General features: G+C 39.8%; 1 protein-coding gene across 2 annotated transcripts in view; it reads right to left on the minus strand.

The window, feature by feature from the left end:
- Positions 1–288: 288 nt before the first annotated feature.
- HABP4 (hyaluronan binding protein 4) overlaps positions 289–25,008 on the minus strand; it is a 37,163-nt gene continuing 12,443 nt past the window's right edge. For both annotated transcript variants that reach the window (XM_036461364.2, XM_036461363.2), the window contains 4 exons: positions 22,579–22,662; positions 7,598–7,769; positions 1,777–1,962; positions 289–408 (listed from right to left, as the gene is read on the minus strand). In XM_036461364.2, the coding sequence (XP_036317257.1) occupies positions 352–408; positions 1,777–1,962; positions 7,598–7,769; positions 22,579–22,662 (499 nt within the window). In that variant the 3' untranslated portion in view covers positions 289–351. The remainder of the gene's footprint in view (positions 409–1,776; positions 1,963–7,597; positions 7,770–22,578; positions 22,663–25,008) is intronic.

Here is a 25,008-nt window from a genome sequence, read left to right on the forward strand (position 1 = left end):
GGTGACGGTTAGCCAACAGCAAATCTGCTGCAGGTCTGCTCCGGCCTCCCCCCGGCAGCCTCATTGGCGGTGCCGGTCCTCCCCGACAGCAGCCTCCCTCCTCTCTGTCTCCACGGCCACAGCGCGCACCTCCCTCCTCAGCTTCGCCTGCAAGTCCCTCAACAGAAACAATGCCTGCGCTCTGCCTGCTTGGCAAAGTGCGGACTAACCTGACTAGAACAGCAGCTCTGTACCTGAGAAATCTCTAACCCTCTCCACCCCCCACAAAATGCAACGAATCACACCAAAGGGGGAAAAGCAATATCTATTGTTCTGAGTCTCTTCCCCGAGCAAGAAGTCTTCCCGGCAGCCTCACGCCAGAGCAGGAAAGTCTTCAGGGTCGTCCGGGTTTGGAGCAACGTCTTGTGTCTGGAAGAGAAGAGTGTTGGAACCAGCTGTCATTTCATCCAACCCCATTCGAGCGCTCACCGCATGCCGGGCAGAGGCGGGCGGCCCCCAGTGCAGCACCAGGAGCTGCGCTGAGGGTGCCCCCTCCCTCTCACCCTCACTGCTGCCTGACTACTGAGTGCCTGGCAGTGCCCCCACTCCTGTGGTCACAGACAGCAGGGGGTTGGGGACATACGTAGGGTGGGTTTGGGATGGGAATGGGGGGATGAGGACAAATATGTGATACCTTAATCAATAAAGAAATTTTAAAATAAATAAATGTAAAAGTTCAGTTTTGTATGTTAAAAACAAAACAATCCAGTCACCCAGTATACTAAAATTACACCAATCTTTATCCCTGAATGCAAACATACAACTTGAGGGACTATGTGTCCATTCATCTTCATACTATCAGCACCTAGCAGGGTGCCTGCCATGTAATTAGTGCTCAATAAAAATATTTAAGAAAAAAAAAAAAAAAGAACAGAACCTTTCCCAACCTGGCCTCAACTGCAACCTGGAAACTTGTGATGTGTTCTGCTCTTGCTTAGGTATAACCACCGGGGGGCTGCTCCTGGGAGCCAGGGAATCGCAGCCAAAGGAACGTCTGGGGGGTCAGCCAGGAGAGCCAGGAGGACTCTGGCCCACGCTGGCCACGGGGCCTCAGGCCCAACTCCTCCTAAACAGGTATTGGCGTATCTGGGCACCAAACACGATGAAGCACCTTCTAAGCTCACATGGTGCCAGGCCCCCGGGAAGCGGCTAAAAGCAGACATGGCTGCTGCCGCCCACAGACACAATCCGCGATCACACCAGTGACAGCAGCTCCCACTGGAGGCGGTGCTCCGAGAGAGGCAGTGTGCCCTGGTCTGGAGGGAAGCGGAACCCAGGAAGCCTCGGGGAGCGGGCAGGTCAGAGCTGTTCCCGGGAGGCAGGCAAGGGCCCTGCAGTGACCAGTAACTGCGCGACCGGGAGGCAGAGCCGCCTGGGCAGCGGGGGAGCTCTGACTGGAGAAGGGCTGCAGAGGGCCTTCGGCCTGAAAGCTCGGGGTACAGGGCGTGCCCTCCGGCACCGTGAAGGCGGCGATCTGTTCTGATGCGGTGAGTCTGCTCTGAGCGCACCTGCAGGGCAGGCACTGGACCGCTGGAGACCCTGGAGGCCAGGGCTATAGCTGGTCTGTACCCAACTGACGGCGGTGCTGACATCACTGCTCCAAACACCGACAACAGGCCCGCTAGAGAGGAGGCATCCACCACAGGACCTGACGACCCTCCAAAACCAGACCGTGCGGCCCAGGGCTCCTCCTCGGGTTCTTCGGGAAGCCACCGGGATCAGAACACAAACACTCACCACCACTTCCGCTCTGGCTCCATAGTTCTCTGTCCTTCGGATCCGCCCCCGGCCGCCCCGTGTGCCGCCTCTGGCTCCGCGCCCCGGACGAGGGAGGTTACCGAAATTAATCTCCAGCTGGGACGTGATGTCATTGGCCGCTCTCCGGAAAACATGGGCATCATCCTCGCAGTCATCCTTTACTATCTGAAACAGTGACAGCACCACACTCAGCGGTCTCCATGGACAGCACTGGGCTCAGGGTCCGAGCGACACGCTGCAAGGGAGCGAAGGCCTCGTGGCCAGAGTGGCCGCCTGGTGTGGCCGGCCGGGGCCCAGGGTGGAAGAAGGCGGCAGTGCCGCTCTTGCCAGCACAGGGCGCTGCACATCTCACAGCCACACGTTCTCATGTGCAGTCCTAATGCAAACATCTCTAACTTACATTATTCCAACGAAACAAAAATTCTACCCGTTTAGCAAGATGTACAATCGGACATGACTAACAGCAATTGAGACAAATATTTTATATCTGTATATTTTGCTAAGATTAAAAGTTTTAAATTTCTGCTTTTAATTGCTCACAATAATACTTTGATAAGGAAATATTCTCCTTCCTTGAACAGAACTTGATGGAGAAACTCCTTTCAAAGGGGAGAGCTAACTGTACAAATACCAGATGTTAGAAACTGCACGATCTGCAACAAACAATTCTTAACTCCGAGTATATGCAATGGTCAAATAACAGACTGGTTACCTGAGGACTGCTACCAATGCTGTGTCAAGAATGCCAGCCGTTTTTTAAGAACTGCTTTACAAAATTCTTTGAGAAAGCACATTTTATTGTAAGAGGTTAAATAAGTTCTGCCTCTTTTAAAAGAAAACTGTATTAAAAAAGTCTCTCCAATTTTGACTTGGCTTCAACTCCTAAAGGATTTTTTTTTTAATCTCACTTTTAAGTAAAATACAAATCTACAGAGATAAATATTAATTAGCTGCATCCTGCATGCCCCCTACTGGAGATCAAGCCCACAAGCAGGCATGTGCCCTTGACCAGAATCAAACCCGGGACCCTTCAGTCTGCAGGCAGATACTCTATCCACTGAGCCAAACCAGCCGGGCCCCAACACCCAATTTTTATAAAAACTGTCAGCAAAGTTGGAATAGAGGGATCATATCTCAATATAAAAAGGCCATATGTGACAAATGTATAGGCAACATAATACTCAATGAGCAAATACTAAAACCATTTCCCCTAAGGTCTGCTTTCACCATTCTTATTCAACATAGCACTGGAAATCCTAGCCACAGCAATCATCAAAGGCATCCAAATTGGAATGGAGGAAGTGAAACACTCATTATTTGCAGATAACCTGATATTGTAAAGAGAAAATCCAAAAGATTCCAACAAAAAACTACTTGATTTAATAAGTGAATTTGGCAATGTAGCAGGATACAAAATTAACACCCAGAAATCTATGGCATTTTTATACACCAATAATGAATTCACCTGACCAAGGAGGTAAAAGACATGCACTCAGAATCTATAGGACACTGAAAAAAAAGACAGAGGAAGATATAAACAAGTGGAAGAATATACTGTGCTCATGGATTGGTAGAATCAACATCATTAAAATGTCCATACTACCCAAAGCACTCTATAGAGTCAATGCAATCCCCCTAGTATTTTATTATTTTTATTTTAAAAAAATATTTTATTGATTTTTACAGAGAGGAAGGGAGAGAGATAGAAAGCCAGAAACATTGATGAGAGAGAAACATCAATCAGCTGCCTTCTGCACACCCCCTACTGGGGATATGCCCGCAACCAAGGTACACGCCCCTGACCAGAATTGAACCTGGAACTCTTGAGTCTGCATGCCGACGCTCCATCCACTGAGCCAAACCAGTTATGGCAGTAAGCCCCATATTTTATAGATCTAGAATAAATACTCCAAAAATTTATATGGAATCATAAAAGACCCCAAATATCCACAATAATCTTGAAAAAGAACAAAGTTGGAAGAATCACAATACCAGATATCAAGTTATACTACAAAGTCACTGTAAGAAAAACAGCCCAGTACTGGCACAACAACAAGCATATAGATCAATGGAACAGAACAGAGAACCCAGAAATCAACTGAAGCCATTATACTGAATATCTGATGAAAGAGATAAGAACATACAATGGAAACAAGACAGTATTTCCAGTAAATGGTGTTGGGGAAATTAGACAGATAAATGTTAAAAAAATGATGACCAACTTACACGATACACAAGGATAAACTCAAAAATATGTAAGTCGTGAAACCATAAAAATCCTAGAAGAAACCACCGGCAGCAAAATCGCACACATCTCTCATAGCAATATGTTTGTGGATATCTCTCTCTAGAAAAGGGAAACTAAGGAGAAAATAAACAGATGGGACTACATCAAAATAACAAGCTTCTGCACAGCCACATAAACTATCAACAAAATGACAGGGAGCCCACTGTATGGGAAAACATATTTACCAATGATACATTTGATAAAGGGTTAATATCCAAAATATATAAGAAACTCATACAACTTAACAAAATGAAGACAATAATCCAATCTAAAAAAAGGGGGCAAAGGACCTAAACAAACACTTCTCCAAAGTGGACATACAGATGGCCAAGAGACATATGAAAACATCCTTGAAGTCACTGATTATCAAAGAGATGCAAATTAAAATGACAATGAGGTATCACCTCACCTGTCAGAATGGCTACCATCAACAAATCAACAAATGGCAAATGCTGGCGAGGATGCAGAGAAAAGAGGATGCAGACTGTGCAGCCATTATGGAAAACAGTATGGAGTTTGCTCAAAAAGGTAAATACAGAACTGCCATTTGACCCAGTGATTCCACTTCTAGGAATCTACCCTAAGAAAACCAAAACACCAATCAGAAAGAATGTATGACCCCTATGTTCACAGCAGCACAATTTACAATAGCTAAAATCTGGAAACTGCCCAAGTGCCCATCAGCAGACAAGTGGATAAAAAAAATCTGTGGTACATTCACACCATGAGGTACTATGCCTCAGTAAAAAAGACTCTCTTAACCTTCGAGAGAGCATGGAAGGACCTGGAGAGTATCAAGCTAAGTGAAGTAAGTCAGTCAGAGAAAGACAAGTATCATGTGATCTCACTCATATGTGGAATCAAATGACCAAAATAAACTAATGAACAAAACAGGTTCAGAAGAGATCAACCAACAGACTTTTATGCATGCATATGAACATAACCAATGGACACAGACAGTAGGGGGGTGAGGGCAAGTACTGGGGGGTGGGAGTGGCTAGGGAGAAGTCAATGAGGGGAAAAGGAGACTTATGTAATTATTTAAACAATAAAGAATTTAAATTAAAAAGATTTGGAGACATAGAAGCTGGAACACTGTTGAATCTCAGAGGGAAGGAGGGACAGGGTGGATGGGTCACAAGCGATCAACCAAAGAACTTGTATGTATATATACATAACCCACGAACACAGACAATGGGGTGGAAGCCTGGGGCAGGGGACGGGTGCGGACTAGATGGGATCAATGGGGGGGAAAAGGGTCACCTGTAATACTTTCAACAATAAAGCTTTTAAAAATAATAAAGATTTTTTTTAAAAAAAGAAACACAACACCACAAAACAGTAAGAGGCAAAATAATAAACAGCTGCCTCCTGGTTTAGAAAGCAGCTGAATGTTGCAGCAAGGGACAGTGGCCCTGCCCCAGCAAGGGACAGGTGCAGTGGGCTCAGTGAGCTAAAGGTCCGAAGCCAAAGCATGTTGAGGGCCCAGGTCCACTTGCAGACTAGTGTTAGGTCTGGACTTTGCAAAAATCAGAGCTCCAAGGGAATGAGCGTTATTATCCTAGTGCTTTTGTCTCTTAGCGTGCCCACAACAAAGGCTTACGTTGCTTCAAAATAATTTCTGGCTAAAATCTCCAAGGCCATGAGATTAACAAAGACGTGTGCTTTCCTGAGATGGAAGCTCAGAGTCTCAGCTCAGCCAGCTGCTTCAAATATTCCAGGAGCCTTCTCTGCGGAGCCGGAGTCGGGAGGAGAATCTGGTGAGAATTACGGAGAGCAGCTTCTATTTTTACCTAACGTGTCAGCTGCACATGTCACCCTGACAAGCACATTTGTTTTAGACAAGGCTATATTTACAATTCCCCAGAACAAAAAGAACAACAAAAGTGGAGAGGAAAAGAACCAACCAAGCTAACTGATGTACTTGTTAAAAAAAGAAAAAATCTCTCAGAGATTTCCACTTGTAGAAAAAGTCACTTGTAGTAGATAGCTCCGATCTTACTAGTCAAGGCCCCTAAGAGCCTTGAGTACCCAAACAGGAGGGTGGAAGGGGATTCTGTATCATAAACAACACTTTAATGAAGGTATTCATTCAACGAATGCAACTAACCAAAGTGTAAATTAGCTGTAGTGGGTGTGGGTCAGTGGTTAGAGCATCGGCCCACACACTGAAGGGTCTTGGGTTTGACTCCCAGTCAAGGGCATGTACCTGGGTTGCAGGTTCAATATCTGGCTGTCAGAGTGCATCCAGAAGGTAATCAATCAATATGTCTCTCTCACATCAATGTTTCTCTCCCCCCCCCCCCTCTCTTCTTCTCTCTTCCCACCCCCCACCACCCTTCCCTCCTTTCACTCTCTCTTTAAAAAAAAAAGTCAATGGAAAAAATATCTTTGGGTGAGGATTATCAGTGTAAATGGGAATGAGACAATACTATACGGTGCAAAATCCCTGAGTTTCAAACAGAAAATAAATGAGTAATATTCAGCAGAGAGGATTTGCTCATCACCATCACTGACACAGAGACTGGTATCGAGATAAGCAGCGGGAGCAAATGATGCAAATTATAAATGTTCAAATTAGAATGCTTTCGTGTGCCCTTAAGTTCAGTAACTTACACAGAAATGTAAGAACAGGCTTTCTGACCACCCAGCCACCGTGGCTCAGTGGTTGAACCGTCAACCTATAATATAAACCAGGAAATCACAGTTTGATTTCCAGCCAGGGCACATGTCGGGGTTGTGGCTGGATCCCCAGTGTGGGGCGTGCAAGAGACAGCGGATCAGTGATTCTCTCTGGTCAGTGATGCTTCTATCTTTCTCCTCCTCTCCCTTTCTCTCTGAAATAATATATATATATATATATTTTTATTATTATTATTATTTTTTTTTTTTTAAAGACTGACCATCCTTGTCAATATATTTTCAAAGCGGAGGCCTCCAATAGAGAGCTGAACAGAAGCCAGGAGCAGGAAGGCCTCACAGGAGAGGTGCTGTGAGCAGCCCTGACTGGACAGCAGGCTGCTAGGCTCCTCGGCTGAGTTTCAGCAGTTACGCAAGGGAGCAAAGATGCCGCAGCAAAACAAAAAGGTGTCACAAGCATAGCACCTCAACCGGTTTCAAATGATCAACCCTCCCAATTAAGTGCCCTAAGAACTAGAGGTGAGAGTAATCTAATCATGTTTATGTTGAAATGGCATCATTCAGAAACATTCTGTACCTCCCTTGATACAAAAATGAAGTGCAATTAACATGTACTATTTGCACAGTCTCAGCAGAGTTCTGGTTGAGCAGAAAATTCAGTGTCACTATTACTACTTTGTACTAAGTGTCAAAATTCAACCATTTCATAATAAAAATATAGTAAAATTAGGCACACATCATCTCGATTATTCTTGGGTAGAAACTAGAATGCCAACTGCCAATGTTACATTTTCAAAATAGAAGTGGGAAGTCCCATCTCGTTTCCAGTAAGGTATCAGGGAAGATTAGCTCCAGGCAGAACAACATGCTTACATCATCTCTGTATCGGGACTTGTGTATCACCACTGCTTTGGAAGGGACCGTGCACTCAGGTTTCCGGATGTTAAATTCAGGTTTCGGTCTGGTCTGTTCTTGAAGAATTTTCCACTCATCTAGGGTCATCTCTTGAACTTGAGTTTCTTCTTCTACCTCCAACTCAGGAACTCTGGAAAGTATGATCATAAAGAATTACTTTTGATGGGTCTGAAAAGTCTACTTTCTCAAAGAAAAAGTCATAGCCATTAGTTTAACATACTTTCATGATACTGCATCTCGACTCTAAAGAAGGTAAGAAAAATCTTTGTGCTGAGACCGGTTTGGCTCAGTGGATAGAACATTGGCCTACAGATTGAAAGGTCCCAGGTTCAATTCCGGTCAAGAGCATGTACCTTGGTTGCAGGCACATCCCCTGTAGTGTTGGTGCAGGAGGCAGCTGATCGATGATTCTCTCTTATCGATGTTTCTAACTCTCTATCCCTCTCTCTTCCTCTCTGTAAAAAATCAATAAGATATAATAAAATAAAAAAAGAAAAGAAAAATCTTTGGGCCAAAAGCTTCCTTGTTTTATTTTCACAACTTTATGCCATCACTGCCAACAGAAGAGACTTCCTGTCTGTGCTCAAAGCAGTCTTTGAAAAGTAGGAACATTACCATCCCAATGACAGGCACCTGACCACCAGGACTCCCTTCCCAGATGGCACTGCACATGACATGAGATAATTGTAGAGGAAAGTGGGAGAAGCTACTAACGTAAAACAAAGGAAACTATGAACACATTATAAAACAATGGGCCACAAATGCCTACTTTTATAAATAGTCTCTTTTTACAAGTTTATCTTTTAAAAAAAAAAAGATAAACATGTAAATCAGAAATCTGGACTTTAAAGAAGTCCAGAAATAAACCCTCACATCTATGATCAACTGATTTTTTTTGGACCAGAATGCCAAAGACAAAAGAAAACAGTCTCTTCAAGAAATGGTGCTGGGAAAACTGAGTATTCACGGGCAAAAGAAAGAAGTTGAATCCCTACCTCACAGCTGGAAGTATGAGACTCTAGAAAACATAACTGTAAACCTTCAAAACTTGGATTAGGCAATGGTTTCTTATATATGACACCAAAAGCACAAGCAACAAAAGAAAAAGCAAATAAACTGGGCATCACCAAACTGAAAACTTTTGTGCTGCAAAGGATACCATCAGGAAAGTAAAAAAGACAACGCACAGAATGGTAGAAAACATGTAATCATCATATATCTGATAATGAACTTCTATCTAAGAACATACCAAGGATTCTTACAACTCAGTAAAAAGAAATGATCCAACTCAAAACCACGCAAGGCTCTGAATAGTCATTTTCCCAAAAATAGGTCTGTACATAGGCAATAAGATGCTCAATATCATCAGACATCAGGGAAATGCAAATCAAAACCACATCAACTTTCATCACTCCACCAACACAGAGATGTTTAGCCACAAAAGGCCATTTTAAAAGTGTTGGTGAGCCGTGGCTCAGCTGGTTTGAGCGTTGTCCCAATATGCCAAGGTTGCAGATTCAATCCTTGGTCAGGGCACATGCAAGAATCAACCAATAGGGCATAAATAAGCAGGATAAGAAATCAATCTCTTTCTTTTTAAAAACCAATCAATCAATAAATAAGTGTAGGTGAGGATATGGAAAAATTAGAACCCTCTTATATTGCTGGTGGAAATATGAAATGGTGTGACCATTTTGGAAAACAGTCAGACAGTTCCTCAAGAATTTAAACATAGCGCCACCATCTGACCTAGCAATGTCATTCCTAGGTATGTTAGTATACCCAAGAGCAATAGAAACGTTTAAGTCCAGCCGAAACCGGTTTGGCTCAGTGGAAGAGCATTGGTCTGCGGACTGAAAGGTTCCAGGTTCGATTCCGGTCAAGGGCATGTACATTGGTTGCGGGCACATCCCCAGTGGGTGGTGTGCAGGAGGAGCTAGCTGGTCGATGTTTCTCTCTCATCGATGTTTCTAGCTCTCTATCCTTCTCCCTTCCTTTCTGTAAAAAATAAATAAAATATTAAAAAACAAAACAAAACGTAAGTCCTTGGGGTGCCCCGGCTCCAGGTTACTTCTTTGGGGCAATCCATCGAGGAGCCCCAGATGGGTGGGCGGGGCTACCTTTTTGGGGAGATCAATCACGGGGCTCCTGCCCTGTGGGGGCACAGGCCAGGTTGGAGAACCGCCTGCCCCCCAATTTTGTGCACCAGGCCTGTAGTTATTTGTAATAGGCAAAAAGAAGAAACAGCCTAAATGTCAATATGTCAATCAGCTGATAAACAGATAAACAAAATATGACCTATCTACGTTATAGAATATTATTTGGCTAAAAGAAGGAATGAAGAACTGATATATATTACAACATGTATAAATCTTAAAAACACTTATGTGAAATAAGTCAGCTACAAAAAGTTTATGTAGGATTCCATTTATATAAAACAACCAGAAAAGGCAAATTCATAGAGATAGAAAGCAGATTAATGGTAGCCAGAGAGAGGGGAAGAGAGAGTCAGGAGAGGTAGGGGCTGAGGGGATAGTGAATAGGAATTGAGTGTTTATAGGTGTGGGGTAATGAAAATGTTTTAGAATGAGATAATGGGGATAGTGACATAACATTGTGAAAAGTACTATATGTCACTTCATTGTACACTTTAAAATGATCAAAATTGTGGGGTAGCTCAGTTGATTAGAATATTGTCCCAATATGCTAAGGTTGTGGGTATGATCCAGTAGGAGCACATATAAGAAGCAACCAATGATGCATAAATAAGTGGAACAACAAATCAATGTTTCCCTTTCTAGTCAATAAATTTTAAAATATGATCAAAGATATAAATGTTATGTTACAATATTCTACCACCAAAAGATATAATAAAGAAGAAATGAAGTATTAATATATCCTATGATAAGGATGAACCTGAAGGAAGGAGGAACAAGACGGCAGCATAGGTAAACACCTGTACTTGCCGCCTCTCACAACCATATCAAAACGACAACTAGGGATCTTATCTGAGACCTCAAAAAAACACAACTGTGGAGACCACTGAGCAGCTGTGGGGCCCCGATCGGTGCGGACACGCAGATTCCACAGAAAGGTTGGATTTTGCTGGGGATAACGTGGGGTGTTTGGGACCCAGCAGCGGAGGCGGCAGCTGCAGAGGCTGTGGCAGCAAAAGCTGCAGCCGCCGCTGTGGCAGAGACAAAAGCATGAGCGATGCATGATCCAGAGGTCCGTGGAAATCTGTGTCCACAAAAGCCCCTCGCTGTTGGGTCTGGCGTGATCCGTGAGAGTGGACGGGAGTCCTCAAGGTTGCTAATAGTGGGGTTCTCTAGGGAACAACCCATTGGGATCTGACCCGGAGGGAGAACATAGGAGTTTGAAAGGTATGCAGTCTGTTTGTAATTGCCCGTAGACCGGTCAGTCGCACACCTGGCCTTGTTCCCCTACAACCCTTTGCTTCTGATTACAAAGGAGAGACCACCCAGATTGGCTGGCCCTGGGAGACGGCAGGGGGAAGCTGCTTTTCTGGAAGCTGGGAAGCAGAGCAGGGAGAGACCATCTGGAAACCAGCTCCGAGGCAGCCCACTTACACAAACCAGTATTGAGAGCCATAGAGAAAGAGGGCTAGAGCAGCCAAAAAGATGGAGACATCAATCCAAAAACACTGCCACCTAGGGGCTGGAGTACAAACTGACTGTGTTTATTATTAGTTTTATTTAATCAAAAACCAAGAAACTAAGAAATCAGCAACTTAAAATTAAGGACTAGCTTACAATACTAAGGTGCAGTGGGATGCAGGAAACTGCAATACTGTCTTGACTGAGAAACAGGCGTGCCAAACAGAATAATGGAGGAAGCGAATGGCCTTCACTACTGCACACTATTTTGCTAATTTTTTTATTTTTTATTTTATTTTCATTTTTTGCATCTTTTTCTTAAGAAACAAAATTTTTTCCTTTGTTCCTCACTTGATTTTACCTTTTTAATTACTAGATTTTTAGGTTCAATCAGCATTATTACTTCTGCATTTTAACTTTTTTGTTTTCTTTTTCTTTCTTTTTTTCTTTTTTTAAATGCCATTTAATTTTCTCTTTATTTTACATTGCAATTAGTGTTCTTCATTCTATTTTCATTTCTCCTTTAGCATTGTTTAACCCTATCTCAACATGACCTTTACACCATCACTCTCTTTTTAACCTTTTCCCTTTTGCTGTCCTGTTTATCTCAACCCTTTCCTGCTTTAGATTTTCCCTACTCTTTCTGTCTACCCCCTGCTAAAATGTTTACCCTACTTATATATCTAATTTCCAATCCCATGTCAAGTGCATACACACCCCTTTCTTAGCTGTATTAACTAGCAAAAAAAAAAAAAAAAAAATTGTTTTCCTCTCTGTCCTTCTGATGCTGTTTGCATGAATGTTGATTATATTCTATTTTTATGATTTTTAGTGATATTATTTTGCTTATTCTTTTGTTGTTGCTTGGTATTTTTTTATTTGCTTTGTTTTTGTTTGTTTTTTACTTCTGCTTTCCCTCGCTTTGCTGGATATTAGTGGGTGTTGTAGTTTGTATCAATCTCCAGGTACTGTCGCTGGCATTTGCTGGGGTTAGTGGTTGTTCTATTGAAATCTTCTCCCCATATATATACTTTGTTACCCTTTTATTTCTTAGTCTCTTTCTTGTCTCTCTCTACCTTTTTTTTCTTTAATTTTTCCCTGTTTCCCAATTTCATTTTGACACTCCTTTTTTTTCTTTTTTTCCTTTCTTTTTCTTTTTCTCCTGCCCTCTTCTCTTTTTACTCTTCTTCTTTCTCTCCTAGCCCCTAATTTGCCTTTCCCTAGTTGTGACCTGTATTGGAGGTTATTAATATCGCAAACATATTTCTGTTCAGTGCATTGTGTGTTGTACCTGGTTGTGCTGTATTTTGTGCCTTTAAATCAACGCAGGAAAAAGACAACTACATAACCAGACACCCTGAAAAGAGAGACCATGGGGAGACAAAAAAAAACAAAAAAAAAAAACAGCCCACATATGAAAGAAAAGCAGGCATCACCAGAAAAAGAAGTAAAAAAGTTAGAAACAAGCAATCTACCAGAGCAAGAATTCAAAGTAATGATCATAAGATGCCTAAAAAGAATGAAAAACAGATTTGACAATATGAGTAAGAACCAAGAGAAAATGAAGAAGAATCAAGAAGAAATGAAAAATTACATTGCTACTGTGAAGAACTCAATAGAAAGCATCAAGAGTAGATTAGAAGAAGCAAAGGATAGAATCAGTGAACTAGAAGACAAGATGGAAAAAAATACCCAATTAGAGCAGCTTCTAGGAAAAAAAAATTAAAAAGCAGGAGGAGAGCCTAAGGGAACTTTGGGACAATACAAAACAAAACACTATTATAATAACAGGGGTTCCAGAAGGAAAGGAAACAAAGAAAGACATGGAAAATTATTTCAAGAAATAATGACAGAAAACTTTCCTGAGATAGAGAAGAAAAAACCTACACAAACCCAAGATTCTCGCAGAGTTCCAAGCAAAATGAACCCCAAAAGACCGACGCCAAGGCACATTATAATTAAAGTGGCAAACACCAGCGACAAAGAAAGAATCTTGCCTAAACCGGTTTGGCTCAGTGGTAGAGCATCAGTCTGCGGACTGAAAGGTCCCGGGTTCGATTCCGGTCAAGGGCATGTACCTTGGTTGCGGGCACATCCCCAGTAGGGGGTTGTGCAAGAGGTAGCTGGTCGATGTTTCTCTCTCATCGACGTTTCTAGCTCTCTATCTCTCTCCCCCTTCCTCTCTGTAAAATACCTATAAAATATACATATATAATAAAGAATCTTAAAAGCAGCCAGAGAGAAACAGAAAGTTACATATAATGGAACCCCCATCAGACTAGCAACTGATTTCTCAACAAAAACTCATTAGGCCAGAAGAGAATGGAATGAAATATATACAACGTATACTAAGGAAGGGTCTGAATCCACGAATACTGTACCTAGCAAGGCTATCAATCAAAACTGAAGGTGAAATCATGAGCTTCATAGACAAAAAAAAAGTCTAAGGGAATTTATAACCACCAAACCAGCAATGCAAGAAATGCTAAAGGGTTACTGTAAAAATAAAAAAGAGATAGGAAACAAAGAAGGAACACAGGAGTATAGAATAAAAAATGGCGACAAATAAGTACCTATCAATAATAACTTTAAATGTAAATGGATTAAATGCCCCAATCAAAAGACATAGGGTAACAGATTGAATAAGAAAATAAGACCCATACATCTGTTGTCTACAAGAAACCCACTTCAGAAAAAAAAGATGCACACAGACTGAGGGTGAAGGTATGGAAAAAGGTTTCCAGGTGAATGGAAATGAAAAAAAAAAAGCTGGGGTAGCAATATTTATATCTGACAAATTGACCTCAAAGTGAAGGACATAACAAGAGATAATGAAGGCCAATTCATTAATAATAAAAAAAAGCAATCCAACAAGAAGAAATAACCCTGGTAAACATAAAAAAAAAAAAAAACCTGCTGGAGGACATTAAGGGAGAGATTAATAGCAATACAATCTTAGTAGGAGATTTTAATACCCCACTATCACCTTTGGACAAATCATCTAAACAAAAAATCAGCAAAGAAATATCAATCCCAAATGACTCACTAGACCAGGTGGAATTAATCGATATCTTCAGAACATTCCACCCCAAAGCCACAGAATATACATTCTTTTCAAGTGCACATGGGTCATTTTCAAAGATAGACCACATGTTGGGACATAGGTAAAGTCTCTTCAAATTCAAGAAGAAAGAAATCATGTCAAGCATCTTCTCAGATCATAGTGGTATAAAACTGGAAATTAACTACAATAAATATAATCCAGCCGAAGCCGGTTTGGCTCAGTGGATAGAGTGTCGACCTGCGGACTAAAAGGTCCCAGGTTCGATTCCGGTCAAGGGCATGTACCTTGGTTGTGGGCACATCCCCAGTAGGGGGTGTGCAAGAGGCAGCTGATCAATGATTCTCTCTCATTGATGTTTCTAATTCTCTATCCCTCTCCCTTCCTCTCTGTAAGAAATCAATAAAATATATTAAATAAATAAATAAATAAATAAAATCCATAGAATTCAAACACATGGAGACTAAACAGCATGTTATTAAACAATGACTGAGTTACCAGAGAAATCAAGGAAGAAATTAAAAACATCCTAGAAACAAATGACAATGAAAACACAACAATCCAAAATCTATGGGACAAAGCAAAAGCAGTTTTGAGAGGGAAGTTCGTATCTCTACAAGTCTATTGAAAAAAAACAACAACAAAAAATGGTAAATTATCTAACTCTAAAATTCAAAGAGTTAGAAAAAGAGCAACAAAAAAAAGCCCAGTGTAAGCAGAAGGAAGGAAATAATAAAATAATAAAAATCAGAGCAGAGATAAACGACATAGAGACCAAAGAAACAATACATAAGATCAACAAAACCAAGAGCTGGTTCTTTGAAAGGATAAACAAGATTGATGAACCTCTAGCCAGGCTAACCAAGAAACAAAGACAGAGGGCCCAAATAAACAAAATCAGAAACAAAAGAAGTGAAACAACAACAGACCCCGCCGAAATACAAAGGATTGTTACAAAATACTATGAACAACTCTATTCCAACCAACTGGACAACCTGGAGGAAATGGACATATTCCTAGAAAAATACAACCTTCCAAAACTCAATCAGGAAGAATCTAAAAATCTCAATAGACCAGTAACTTGGGAAAAAATTGAAAGCAGTCATCAAAAAGCTTCCAGCAAACAAAAGCCCAGGGCCAGATGGCTTCATGGGAGAGTTCTACCAAACATTCAAGGAAGAACTAAAACCTATCCTCCTCAGTCTATTCCAAAAAATCCAAGAGGAAGGAACACTTCCAAACTCCTTCTATGAAGCCAGCATCACCCTAATACCAAAACCAGATAAAAACAACACAATGAAAGAGAATTACAGGCCAATATCTCTCATGAATATAGATGCCAAAATCCTCAAAAAAATTCTAGCAAATAGACTCCAGCAGAACATCAGAAAGATGACCAAGTAGGATTTATTCTGGGAAAGCAAGGATGGTACAATATCCGCAAATCAATAAACGTGATACATCACATAAACAAATTAAGAGATAAAAATCATATAGTCATATCAATTGATGCAGAAAAAGCATTTGATAAAATCGAACACCCTTTAAAAACTCTCAACAAGGTGGGAGTACAAGGATCATACCTCAACATAATAAAAGCTATATATGATAAACCCACAGCAAACATCATACTCAATGGGCAAAAACCAAAACCATTCCCTCTAAGAACAGGAACAAGACAGGGATGCCCACTCTCACCACTCCTGTTTGACATAGTACTGAAAGTACTATGCAATTAGACATGAAGAGGAAATAAAAGGCATCCAAATTGGAAAAAAAGAAATAAAGTTGTCCTTATTTGCAGATGACATGATATTGTACATAAAAAAACACAAAAGACTCCATCAAAAAACTAATAGACTTAATAAATGAATTTGGCAATGTAGTAGGATATAAAATTAACACCAAGAAATCTATGGCATTTCTATACACCACTAGTGAACTTACAGAAACAGAGACTAAAAAGGCAATCCATCGCACCAAAAAAATTAAGAAACCTAGCAATAAACTTAACTAAGGAGGTAAAAGACCTATACGCCAAAAACTACAGGACACTGAAAAAGAGATAGAGGAAGATGAAAACAGATGGAAGAACATACCATGTTCATGGATTGGTAGAATCAACATCATCAAAATGTCCATACTTCCCAAAGCAATTTATAGGTTCAATGCACTCCCCATTAAAATACCAACAGCATATTTCACTGACCTAGAAAGAACTCTCCAAAAAATCATCTGGAACAAAAAAAGACCCCAAATAGCCATAGCAATCCTGAGAAAGAAGAGTAAAGTAGGAAGGATCTCAATACCAGATATCAAGCTGTATTACAAAGCCACTGTTCTCAAAACAGCCTGGTACTGGCACAAGAACAGACATATAGATCAATGGAATAGAATCGAGAACCCAGATATCAACCCAAATCACTAAGCTCAATTAATATTTGAGAAAGGAGGCACGAATATACAATGGAGTCAAGACAGTCTCTTCAATAAATGGTGTTGGGAAAATTGGACAGATACATGCAAAAAGAATGAAACTAGATCACCAACTTACACCATACACAAAAATAAAACTCAAAATGGATACAGAACTTAAACATAAGATGGGAAGCCATAAAAATACTAGAGGCATATTACAGGCAGCAAAATCTCAGACATATGCCAAAAGAACTTCTTCACTGATACTGCCCCTAGGGCAAGGGAAGCTAAAGAGAAAAATAAACAAATGGGACTACATCAAAATAAAAAGCTTTTTTACAGCAAAAGAAACCATCAACAAAATAACAAGAAAACCCACTGTGTGGGAGAACATATTTGCAAATGTTATCACTGATAAAGGTTTAATCTCCAAAATCTACAGATAGCTTATACAACTAAGTAAAAGGGAGATAAATGATCCAATTAAAAAATGGGCAATGGACCTAAATAGAATCTTTTTAAAAGATGACAAAGGAAGGCCAAGAGGCAAATGAAAATACGATCAAAGTCATTAATTACCAAGAGATGCAAATCAAAACAACAATGCGGTACCATCTCACACCTGTCAGAATGGCCAACATCAACAAATCAACAAACGACAAGTGTTGGTGAGGTTGCGGAGAAAAAGGAACCCTCGTGCACTGCTGGTGCAAATGCAGACTGGTGCAACCACTGTGGAGAACAGTATGGAGCTTACTCAAAAAACTGAAAATGGAACTCCCATTTTACCCAGTAATCCCACTCCTAGAAATATATCCCAAGAAACTAGAAACACCAATCAGAAAGGATATATGCACCCCTATGTTCATAGCAGCACAATTTACAATAGCTAGGATTTGGAAACAGCCTAGATGCCCATCAGCAGATGATTGGATCCAAAAACTATGGTACATCTACACAATGGAATATTATGCTGCCATAAAAAAGAAGGAATTCTCATCATTTGCAGCAACCTGGATGGAATTGGAGAACAGCATGCTGAGTGAAATAAGCCAGTCAACGAACGAGAAACACCACATGACCTCACTCATTTATGGATAATAAAGAACATTATAAACTGATGAACCAAAGGATAGATATAGAGACAGTAAAGCAACAAGCAGACTGTCAAATTACAGTGGGGAGGGTAGGGAGATATGGGGGAGATATGATATCAACCGAAGGACTTATATGCATGCATATAAGTATAACCAATGGACACAAAACTCCAGGGAGGGAGGGCATAAATAGGAGTGGGAGGGTGGGGTAATGGTAAGATATGTACACATATAATTATTTAATTTAAAAATTTTTTAAAAAGGATGAACCTGAAAACATTATGCTAAGTGAAATAAGTCAGACACAAAAGGACAAATATATTCCACTATGTGAGGTACCTAAAATAGGCAAATTCATAGGGACAAAGTAGAATGGCGGTTATCAGAGATTAAGGGGAGGGGAATGGGAGTTATTATTTCATGGGCACAGAGTTTGTTTAAAACAATGAAAAAGTTCTGAAGATGGGTGGTGGAGATGGTTACACACAATATGAATGTAATACCATTAAACTGTACACTTGAAAATGGTTAAAGTGACAATTTTTATGTTATATATACTGTACCACAATTTTTAACATTTAATAATGTAATATACCAGAAACCATTGAATTGTACAGTTTAAATGAAGGAAGCATACAGTGTTGGAATTATATAAGGCTTAAAAGAAAAAAATCATTAAGGGGGAGTTAGTAGGAGATCAAATCTATAATAAGTGCCCTGGAAAAGCTAATGTAATTTAAGGTTCTAGATTATAGGCTAATGATATAAGAAACCTCAGCAAATCAGGAGAGAAACCTAACCATAGAGGAAACAAAATAGACACAACTGCAAAGTGACTTTAAAAGCCAAGCTGGTGGTAGAAAGAACCTCAAAGCAGTGGATGTCTCTGAAGAAGATGAGGGAACTTCCTGGTGATGGTAACATTCTACATGGGATACATATGCAATTTATCAAAAACAATGAATGTACACTTATTCCAATATTTTTGTACATTTCACAATAAACAAATTATTTATCAATATAGCAGGTGGGTATATGTGTTTATTGTAAAATTCTTTAAACTTCGCTGTGCTTTGAATTTTTCATTAAAAAATGTTGGAAATACTAAGATTAAAATATATTCCAACCCTGGCCGATGTGGCTCAGTTGGTTGTAGAATTGTCTTGTACACTGTAAGGTGGTGGGTTCAATCCCTGGTCAGGGCTCATACCCAGGTTGTGGGTTCAATCCCTGAGAAGAAACCAATCATTATTTCTCTCCCACATGGAGGTTTTTCTTTCTCTCCCTTCCTCTCTCAAAAACAAAAGTCAATAAAAAGTATATATTTATGTATATACACTGAGTGGTCAGATTATTATGATCTCTGAATGCATAATAATCTGGCCACTTAGTGTGTGTGCGTGTGTGTGGCTGTGTGTGTGTGCATGTGTGCGTATATTAGAGGACTGGTGCATGAATTCATGCATGGATGGAGTCCAGCCAGCCTGGCCAGAGGGAGGGGACATGGGCGGTTGGCCAGACTGCCTGCAGGTCGAACATCTGGTTGAAGGGACAATTTGCACAGTTGCATTTTATTATATAGGATATACACTGAGTGTCCAGATTATTATGCATTCAGAGATCATAATAATCAGAGAGAGAGCCAAAGCAGGTTTGGCTCAGTGGTAGAGCGTCGGTCTGCAGACTGAAGGGTCCCAGGTTCGATTCCGGTCAAGGGCATGTACATTGGTTGCGGGCACATTCCTGGTAGGGGGTGTGCAAGAGGCAGCTGGTCGATGTTTCTCTCTCATCGACGTTTCTAGCTCTCTATCTCTCTCCCTTCCTCTCTGTAAAAAAATCAATAAAGTATATTTAAAAAATAATAATAATAATCAGAGAGAGAGAGATAGGGAGAGAGAATATATAGTTGCTTTTTTAAATATATTTTATTGATTTTTTTACAGAGAGGAAGAGAGAGGAATAGAGTTAGGAACACAGATGAGAGAGAAACATCAATCAGCTGCCTCCTGCACACCTCCCACTTGGGGATGTGCCCGCAACCAAGGTACATGCCCTTGACCGAAATCGAACCCAGGACCCTTCAGTCTGTAGGCTGATGCTCTATCCACTGAACCAAACCGGTTTTGGCTATATAGTTTTTAAATTATAATATAAATCAGGGAAAGAGCAGAGATAGAAGATAGTTGAAAAATACCATGTTTTATCAGACTGCACTTTTAGAAACATGTGATTATATTTTACACAACTATAAAAAAGGCTAAAATAAAAACTCAATGTCTAAAATTTAAAGGCAAAATTAATCAAATTAATCCAACTGTTTATGAAGTTGGTGATATAACCAACAAAAGAAACTAAAGTGCCTTTAAAATATGAATTTACTCATTTTCCTCTATAACTGTTTAGTAATCATTATTGGAGGTAGTGTTGATAATACTATATGTGGTTGCTGTGTGTTGCACATGAATAAAAGTAGAATGTTACTAACAACTAGGATTTTCAGCATGGAAGAAAAAGACACAAATATAAAATACTTTAGCTAAAAATCTTGTAGTCCTAACTTTCAAATGAAAATATTAAATTAATCCACAACACATTTTATCTTAGAAATATGTGTATGTGTCTATTTCCTTGCTGTTAGCTAAATGTCTTAGAAATAGTCAAGAGCCTAGAGGGAGTGAGCATCCCTAGTGGCCAAAGCATTGTATCTAAATACCATGTCCTAGTAAAGGACTACGGTTCTTCGAAAAATGGCTCAGTATGAAGCATGGGACAGGAAGTATAAATGACAACTGTAGAACAACAGCAAGAAAACTATCCAAGACCGTTCAATATGTGTCAAAAGTATCAAGAATCAACTTGCAGAGCTTTCCTCTAGTTAAAAAAAAATAAAAATGGTTCAGTTTAAATAAAAACCTCAGTGGACTGAAACATACTAGATATGTTTAAATCTCAAAGTTCATAATGACATTTAAAAAGATTTGGCACCTTTGAAGTACACTAGGGAACCAAGTCATTATTCTAAAAACAGATAAATAAGAAGTACTTCTAACCTTTTATTTAACAAGTACCTTTTATTTATCTTGTCTTTCCTTAACAAACTTGTACCTTGGTGCAATCAACTAGTTCTACTGCAGATAATTCCAGCTAATAACTAAAGAATGACAGACTACCACCAACTTGCAGCTCCAATGGACAAAGGCAATAATAATCAGCGACCTGCCATAACCTATTAAACAATCTTGCCAAAAAGTTGAACCTAAATTTTTAATATTATTATTGATTTGAGAGAGAGAGAAAGAGAGAGAGAGAGAGAGAGAGAGAGAGAGAGAGAGAGAGAGAGAGAGAGAGAGAGAAACATTGATGTGTGAAAGAAGTATCAATCAGTTGCCCCTTGTACGTACCCTGACTGGGGACTGAAACTACAGCCTCGTATGTGTCCAGGAATTGAACCGGCAGCCTTTTGGTGCATGAGGCAACACTCAATCACTGAGCCACAATAGCCAGGGAGAACCTGAATTTGATTAAACTTCTGTCTCTCATTACTCCTTTTCAGGAAATACCCAAAATATAGGGACAGAGAAGCATGTCCAACTACTCTACTAGAAATGCTGTGCTGGAACTGGCTGGCTTGCATCAAGTCATAAAGCCAATTGTTAAAATTTCAGGAATTTTGTGAGCCAAATATTAAACACGGTCATTGTTTAAAACTAACTTGTATACTTTTTTAATTAACTATATTATAAAACAAGCTAATAAATGCTCACAACTCACCATTCCCTAATTATTTCACTACAATTTGCCTCTATCTGTGCTCATGGGGCTATTTATGTCTATTGTATGTGCACAGTGAAAATACTACATGATGGTGTATTGACTGCACATCTCTCCCCAACTCTGCATTCAATGATGTTACATTGGTTGGGTTTTTTTGTTTTTACTATGTTTTTATTGATTTTAGAGAGAAAGGGAGAGTGAAGAGAGACATAGAAACATCAATGATGCAAGAGAATCATTGATAGGCTGCCTCCTGCACAACCCCTACTGGGAGTTGAGCCCACAACCCGAGCATGTGCCCTTGGCCGGAATCAAACCTAAGACCCTTCAGTCCACTGAGCCAAACCAGCTAGGGCACACTGGCTTTTTTAAAATCCGCCAATTAAGAATATTTGCACCACAGAAACCAGCAAGCGCAACAGATGTGTGCTTTTCACCCTAGAGAACCAGGCATTAAGTATTTACCAGCATACGGGATGTTTCGGTAAAATTCTGACTCTGGAAAACTCTTAGGACACATGATCTAGTTGTTGAATAAATAAATTGCAAGAGAAAACAGATTAAAAGTGACTCAAAGGTAATCAAGATAGTGTGATATTACAATAATATGAGTCTTCAGGGTTCTGCTGAAGCCTTCCTTTTCCCTGGCCAGAGAGACAAGGATGAGTCTGCAAAGGAGCTGAGAGGCAGGAGGAAAGCCAGAGAGTGCAGGAATCACAGAAACCAATGGCTGGCTGCTGATGGAAAATAGGTTATGAACACAGGACAGAAGACTCAAATTTAACCAATTCATTATCATTACTAACCATTCATTACATTTGAATTATTAATCAGTTCAATTACTTGTAATACATTAAGTAGATCAACCTCTGTGACTTGACAAAAGGCTGAGCTTCCTGCTTTACGAAGCGTTCTTAGAAATCAGTAACAAAAAGCACAATAACTCAATGGGAAAAAGAATTAAACACCTACTTGGCTGGAGACCCCTCCTCCAGGGGGTCTGGGGACTCCTCTACCATCGGGGGCTCCTCCACAGGCCCAGCTGGCTCCCCGTCACTGAAAGCAGCAAGAACCATTCCAGTCACACAAACTTGTTAACAGCAAGGCTCTTAGATATTCGAGAAAGAGAGAGAAACATATTATTGCGTCCTTTTCTTAAGTAGATATCCTTCAAGGAGTTACACACAGGTAATCCATATTAACACAAGAAAGACAAAATGCTCTCAACTGATAATCCATGTAAATTATTTTCACAAATGGGAAAGGTACTTAGAGAAATAGAAGTTTCTATGAATGGTCTAAAATTGAAACAGATTATAAAGGACCAGAAGAAATATTCAAAACTCTTCTGAACTTAGGAAATTCCCATTATTAATAGGAGCCATAAAACAACTTACAATATTAATAGATAAGAATATGCCATATCAAACTTTTAGAAAATGGTAAGAAAGTAAAAACATTCCACAGAAATAGTGCGTTGGATTTCAAACAAGTTGGTAATAACTATTTGAATTTTAACATACATGACTTTAATGCTTCCTTTTTGTGGTAACATTAATCCTATCAGCACATTACTTAAAAATTAATTACTTAAAATTAATCCCAGCAAAGAAATTTCATTTTCAGGAAAATGCTAAAATTAGTAAATATATTGGAGTATATAATGGACATTACATATCCATTAGAAATATTTTACACTCTACATACAGAACCCAGCTTCATAAAATAGGCTATTTTTTCTAAAATAAAGAAATTGAACTGTAATAACAGAATAGACTTTTTACACTATTTTTTATTATTAATCCTCACCCGAGGATATTTTCCCATTGATTTTTGAGAGAGAGTGGAAGGGAAAACAGAGAGAAACATCAATGTGAGAGAGAGAGACATACATTGGTTGTCTCCCAAAGGCTCCGACTGGGCCAGGGATGGAGCCTGCAACTGAGGTAGAATCCTTGACCGGAATCGAACCTTGGCACCCTTCAGTCTGCGGGCTGACACGCTATCCACTGAGCCAAACTGGCTAGGGCTACACTAATATCTTTAATTTTCGAATCAAAGCTATTGTAATCAGATTTTAAAATAACAACTCAAGTTTTTCAATGCAAAATTAGAATGACTGATTTTTACTTTTTAAAAAGGTCCTGAACCAAATGTACTTGTGTTGGAAGGACATCCATGTGGTCCACCCGCCTGGCGGAGGCCCTTCACAAGGCCCTCTGCATCACAGCCTGACCCTGCGGGGTCACGGGAGGTGTTAGCATCAGCAGCCACAGTGCTTAAATTACTCCAAGTTTCTCTGTCTCTTGGCCACGTAATAAGCCAACAGGATAAAAAACACAGGTGCACTGACAGTCATAGCTTTCAAAAAACATAAAACAGTTGATGTTTCTAACTCTCTCCCCCTCTCCATTTTTCTTTGAAATCAATAAAAATATATATTTTTAAAATTCATAAAATGCTACAAAGAAACAGGGAAGGAAAAAAAGCAGAGGACTACAAAGAAACTTTGTAAAAACCGGTATTTCTAAAACTTGAGCCATTGATTTTAAAGAAAAAAAAATCACAGACCTCCCCCCTATATTGACCTAAATTATTTTGTGAATAAACATAAAATTAACATTGTACTTACAGGTCTTATAGAACCATATGCCCACAAGTACAAAACAATCAAGTGTCAATATGAGGCACAATTTGCTTTGGCAGACTTTTTATTCTGTTTAATGTCAATCACCAATGCTGGATAAATTAGAGGAAAGAGCCGAAACCGGTTTGGCTCAGTGGATAGAGCATCAGCCTGTGGACTGAAAGGTCCTGGGTTTGATTCCGGTCAAGGGCATGTACCTTGGTTGTGGGCACATCCCCAGTAGTGGGTGTGCAAGAGGCAGCTGATCGATGATTCTCTCTCATCGATGTTTCTAACTCTGTATCCCTCTCCTTTCTTCTCTGTAAAAAATCAACAAAATATATATTTAAATAAATAAATAAATAAATAAATAAATAAACAAACAAACAAACAAACTAGAGGAAAGATGCAGCGTCAGCCAGGGCCAAGTCCACTCTGACTTCAGTTTTTCCAATTCAGACCATGCCCGCTTGCACACTTATGTTCCACAACACTATGCTGAACACATCAAAGCCTTGTTTCCCAGCTCAAATTCACTCTCACTTCACACTTAAATGAATGACGCCAACAGATTTTAGCCAAATGTTCCCTGATTACTAAACTGTTCTGCTCTTCACAACAGATGTTGGAAGGCAGCATTGCTGCAAACTGCATTATGGGTGTCTATTTCAATTAGTAACAAAAAAATATCTGTTGTTATATTTTAAATTATGCGGATGGAGCAAACTCTATTTTTTAGCACAGATACTTTATGACAAACTGTTCTAAAAACCATA

The sequence above is a fragment of the Pipistrellus kuhlii genome, unplaced genomic scaffold (genome assembly GCF_014108245.1).
Source record: "Pipistrellus kuhlii isolate mPipKuh1 unplaced genomic scaffold, mPipKuh1.p scaffold_m20_p_36, whole genome shotgun sequence".
NCBI classification, from domain to species: Eukaryota; Metazoa; Chordata; class Mammalia; order Chiroptera; family Vespertilionidae; genus Pipistrellus; species Pipistrellus kuhlii.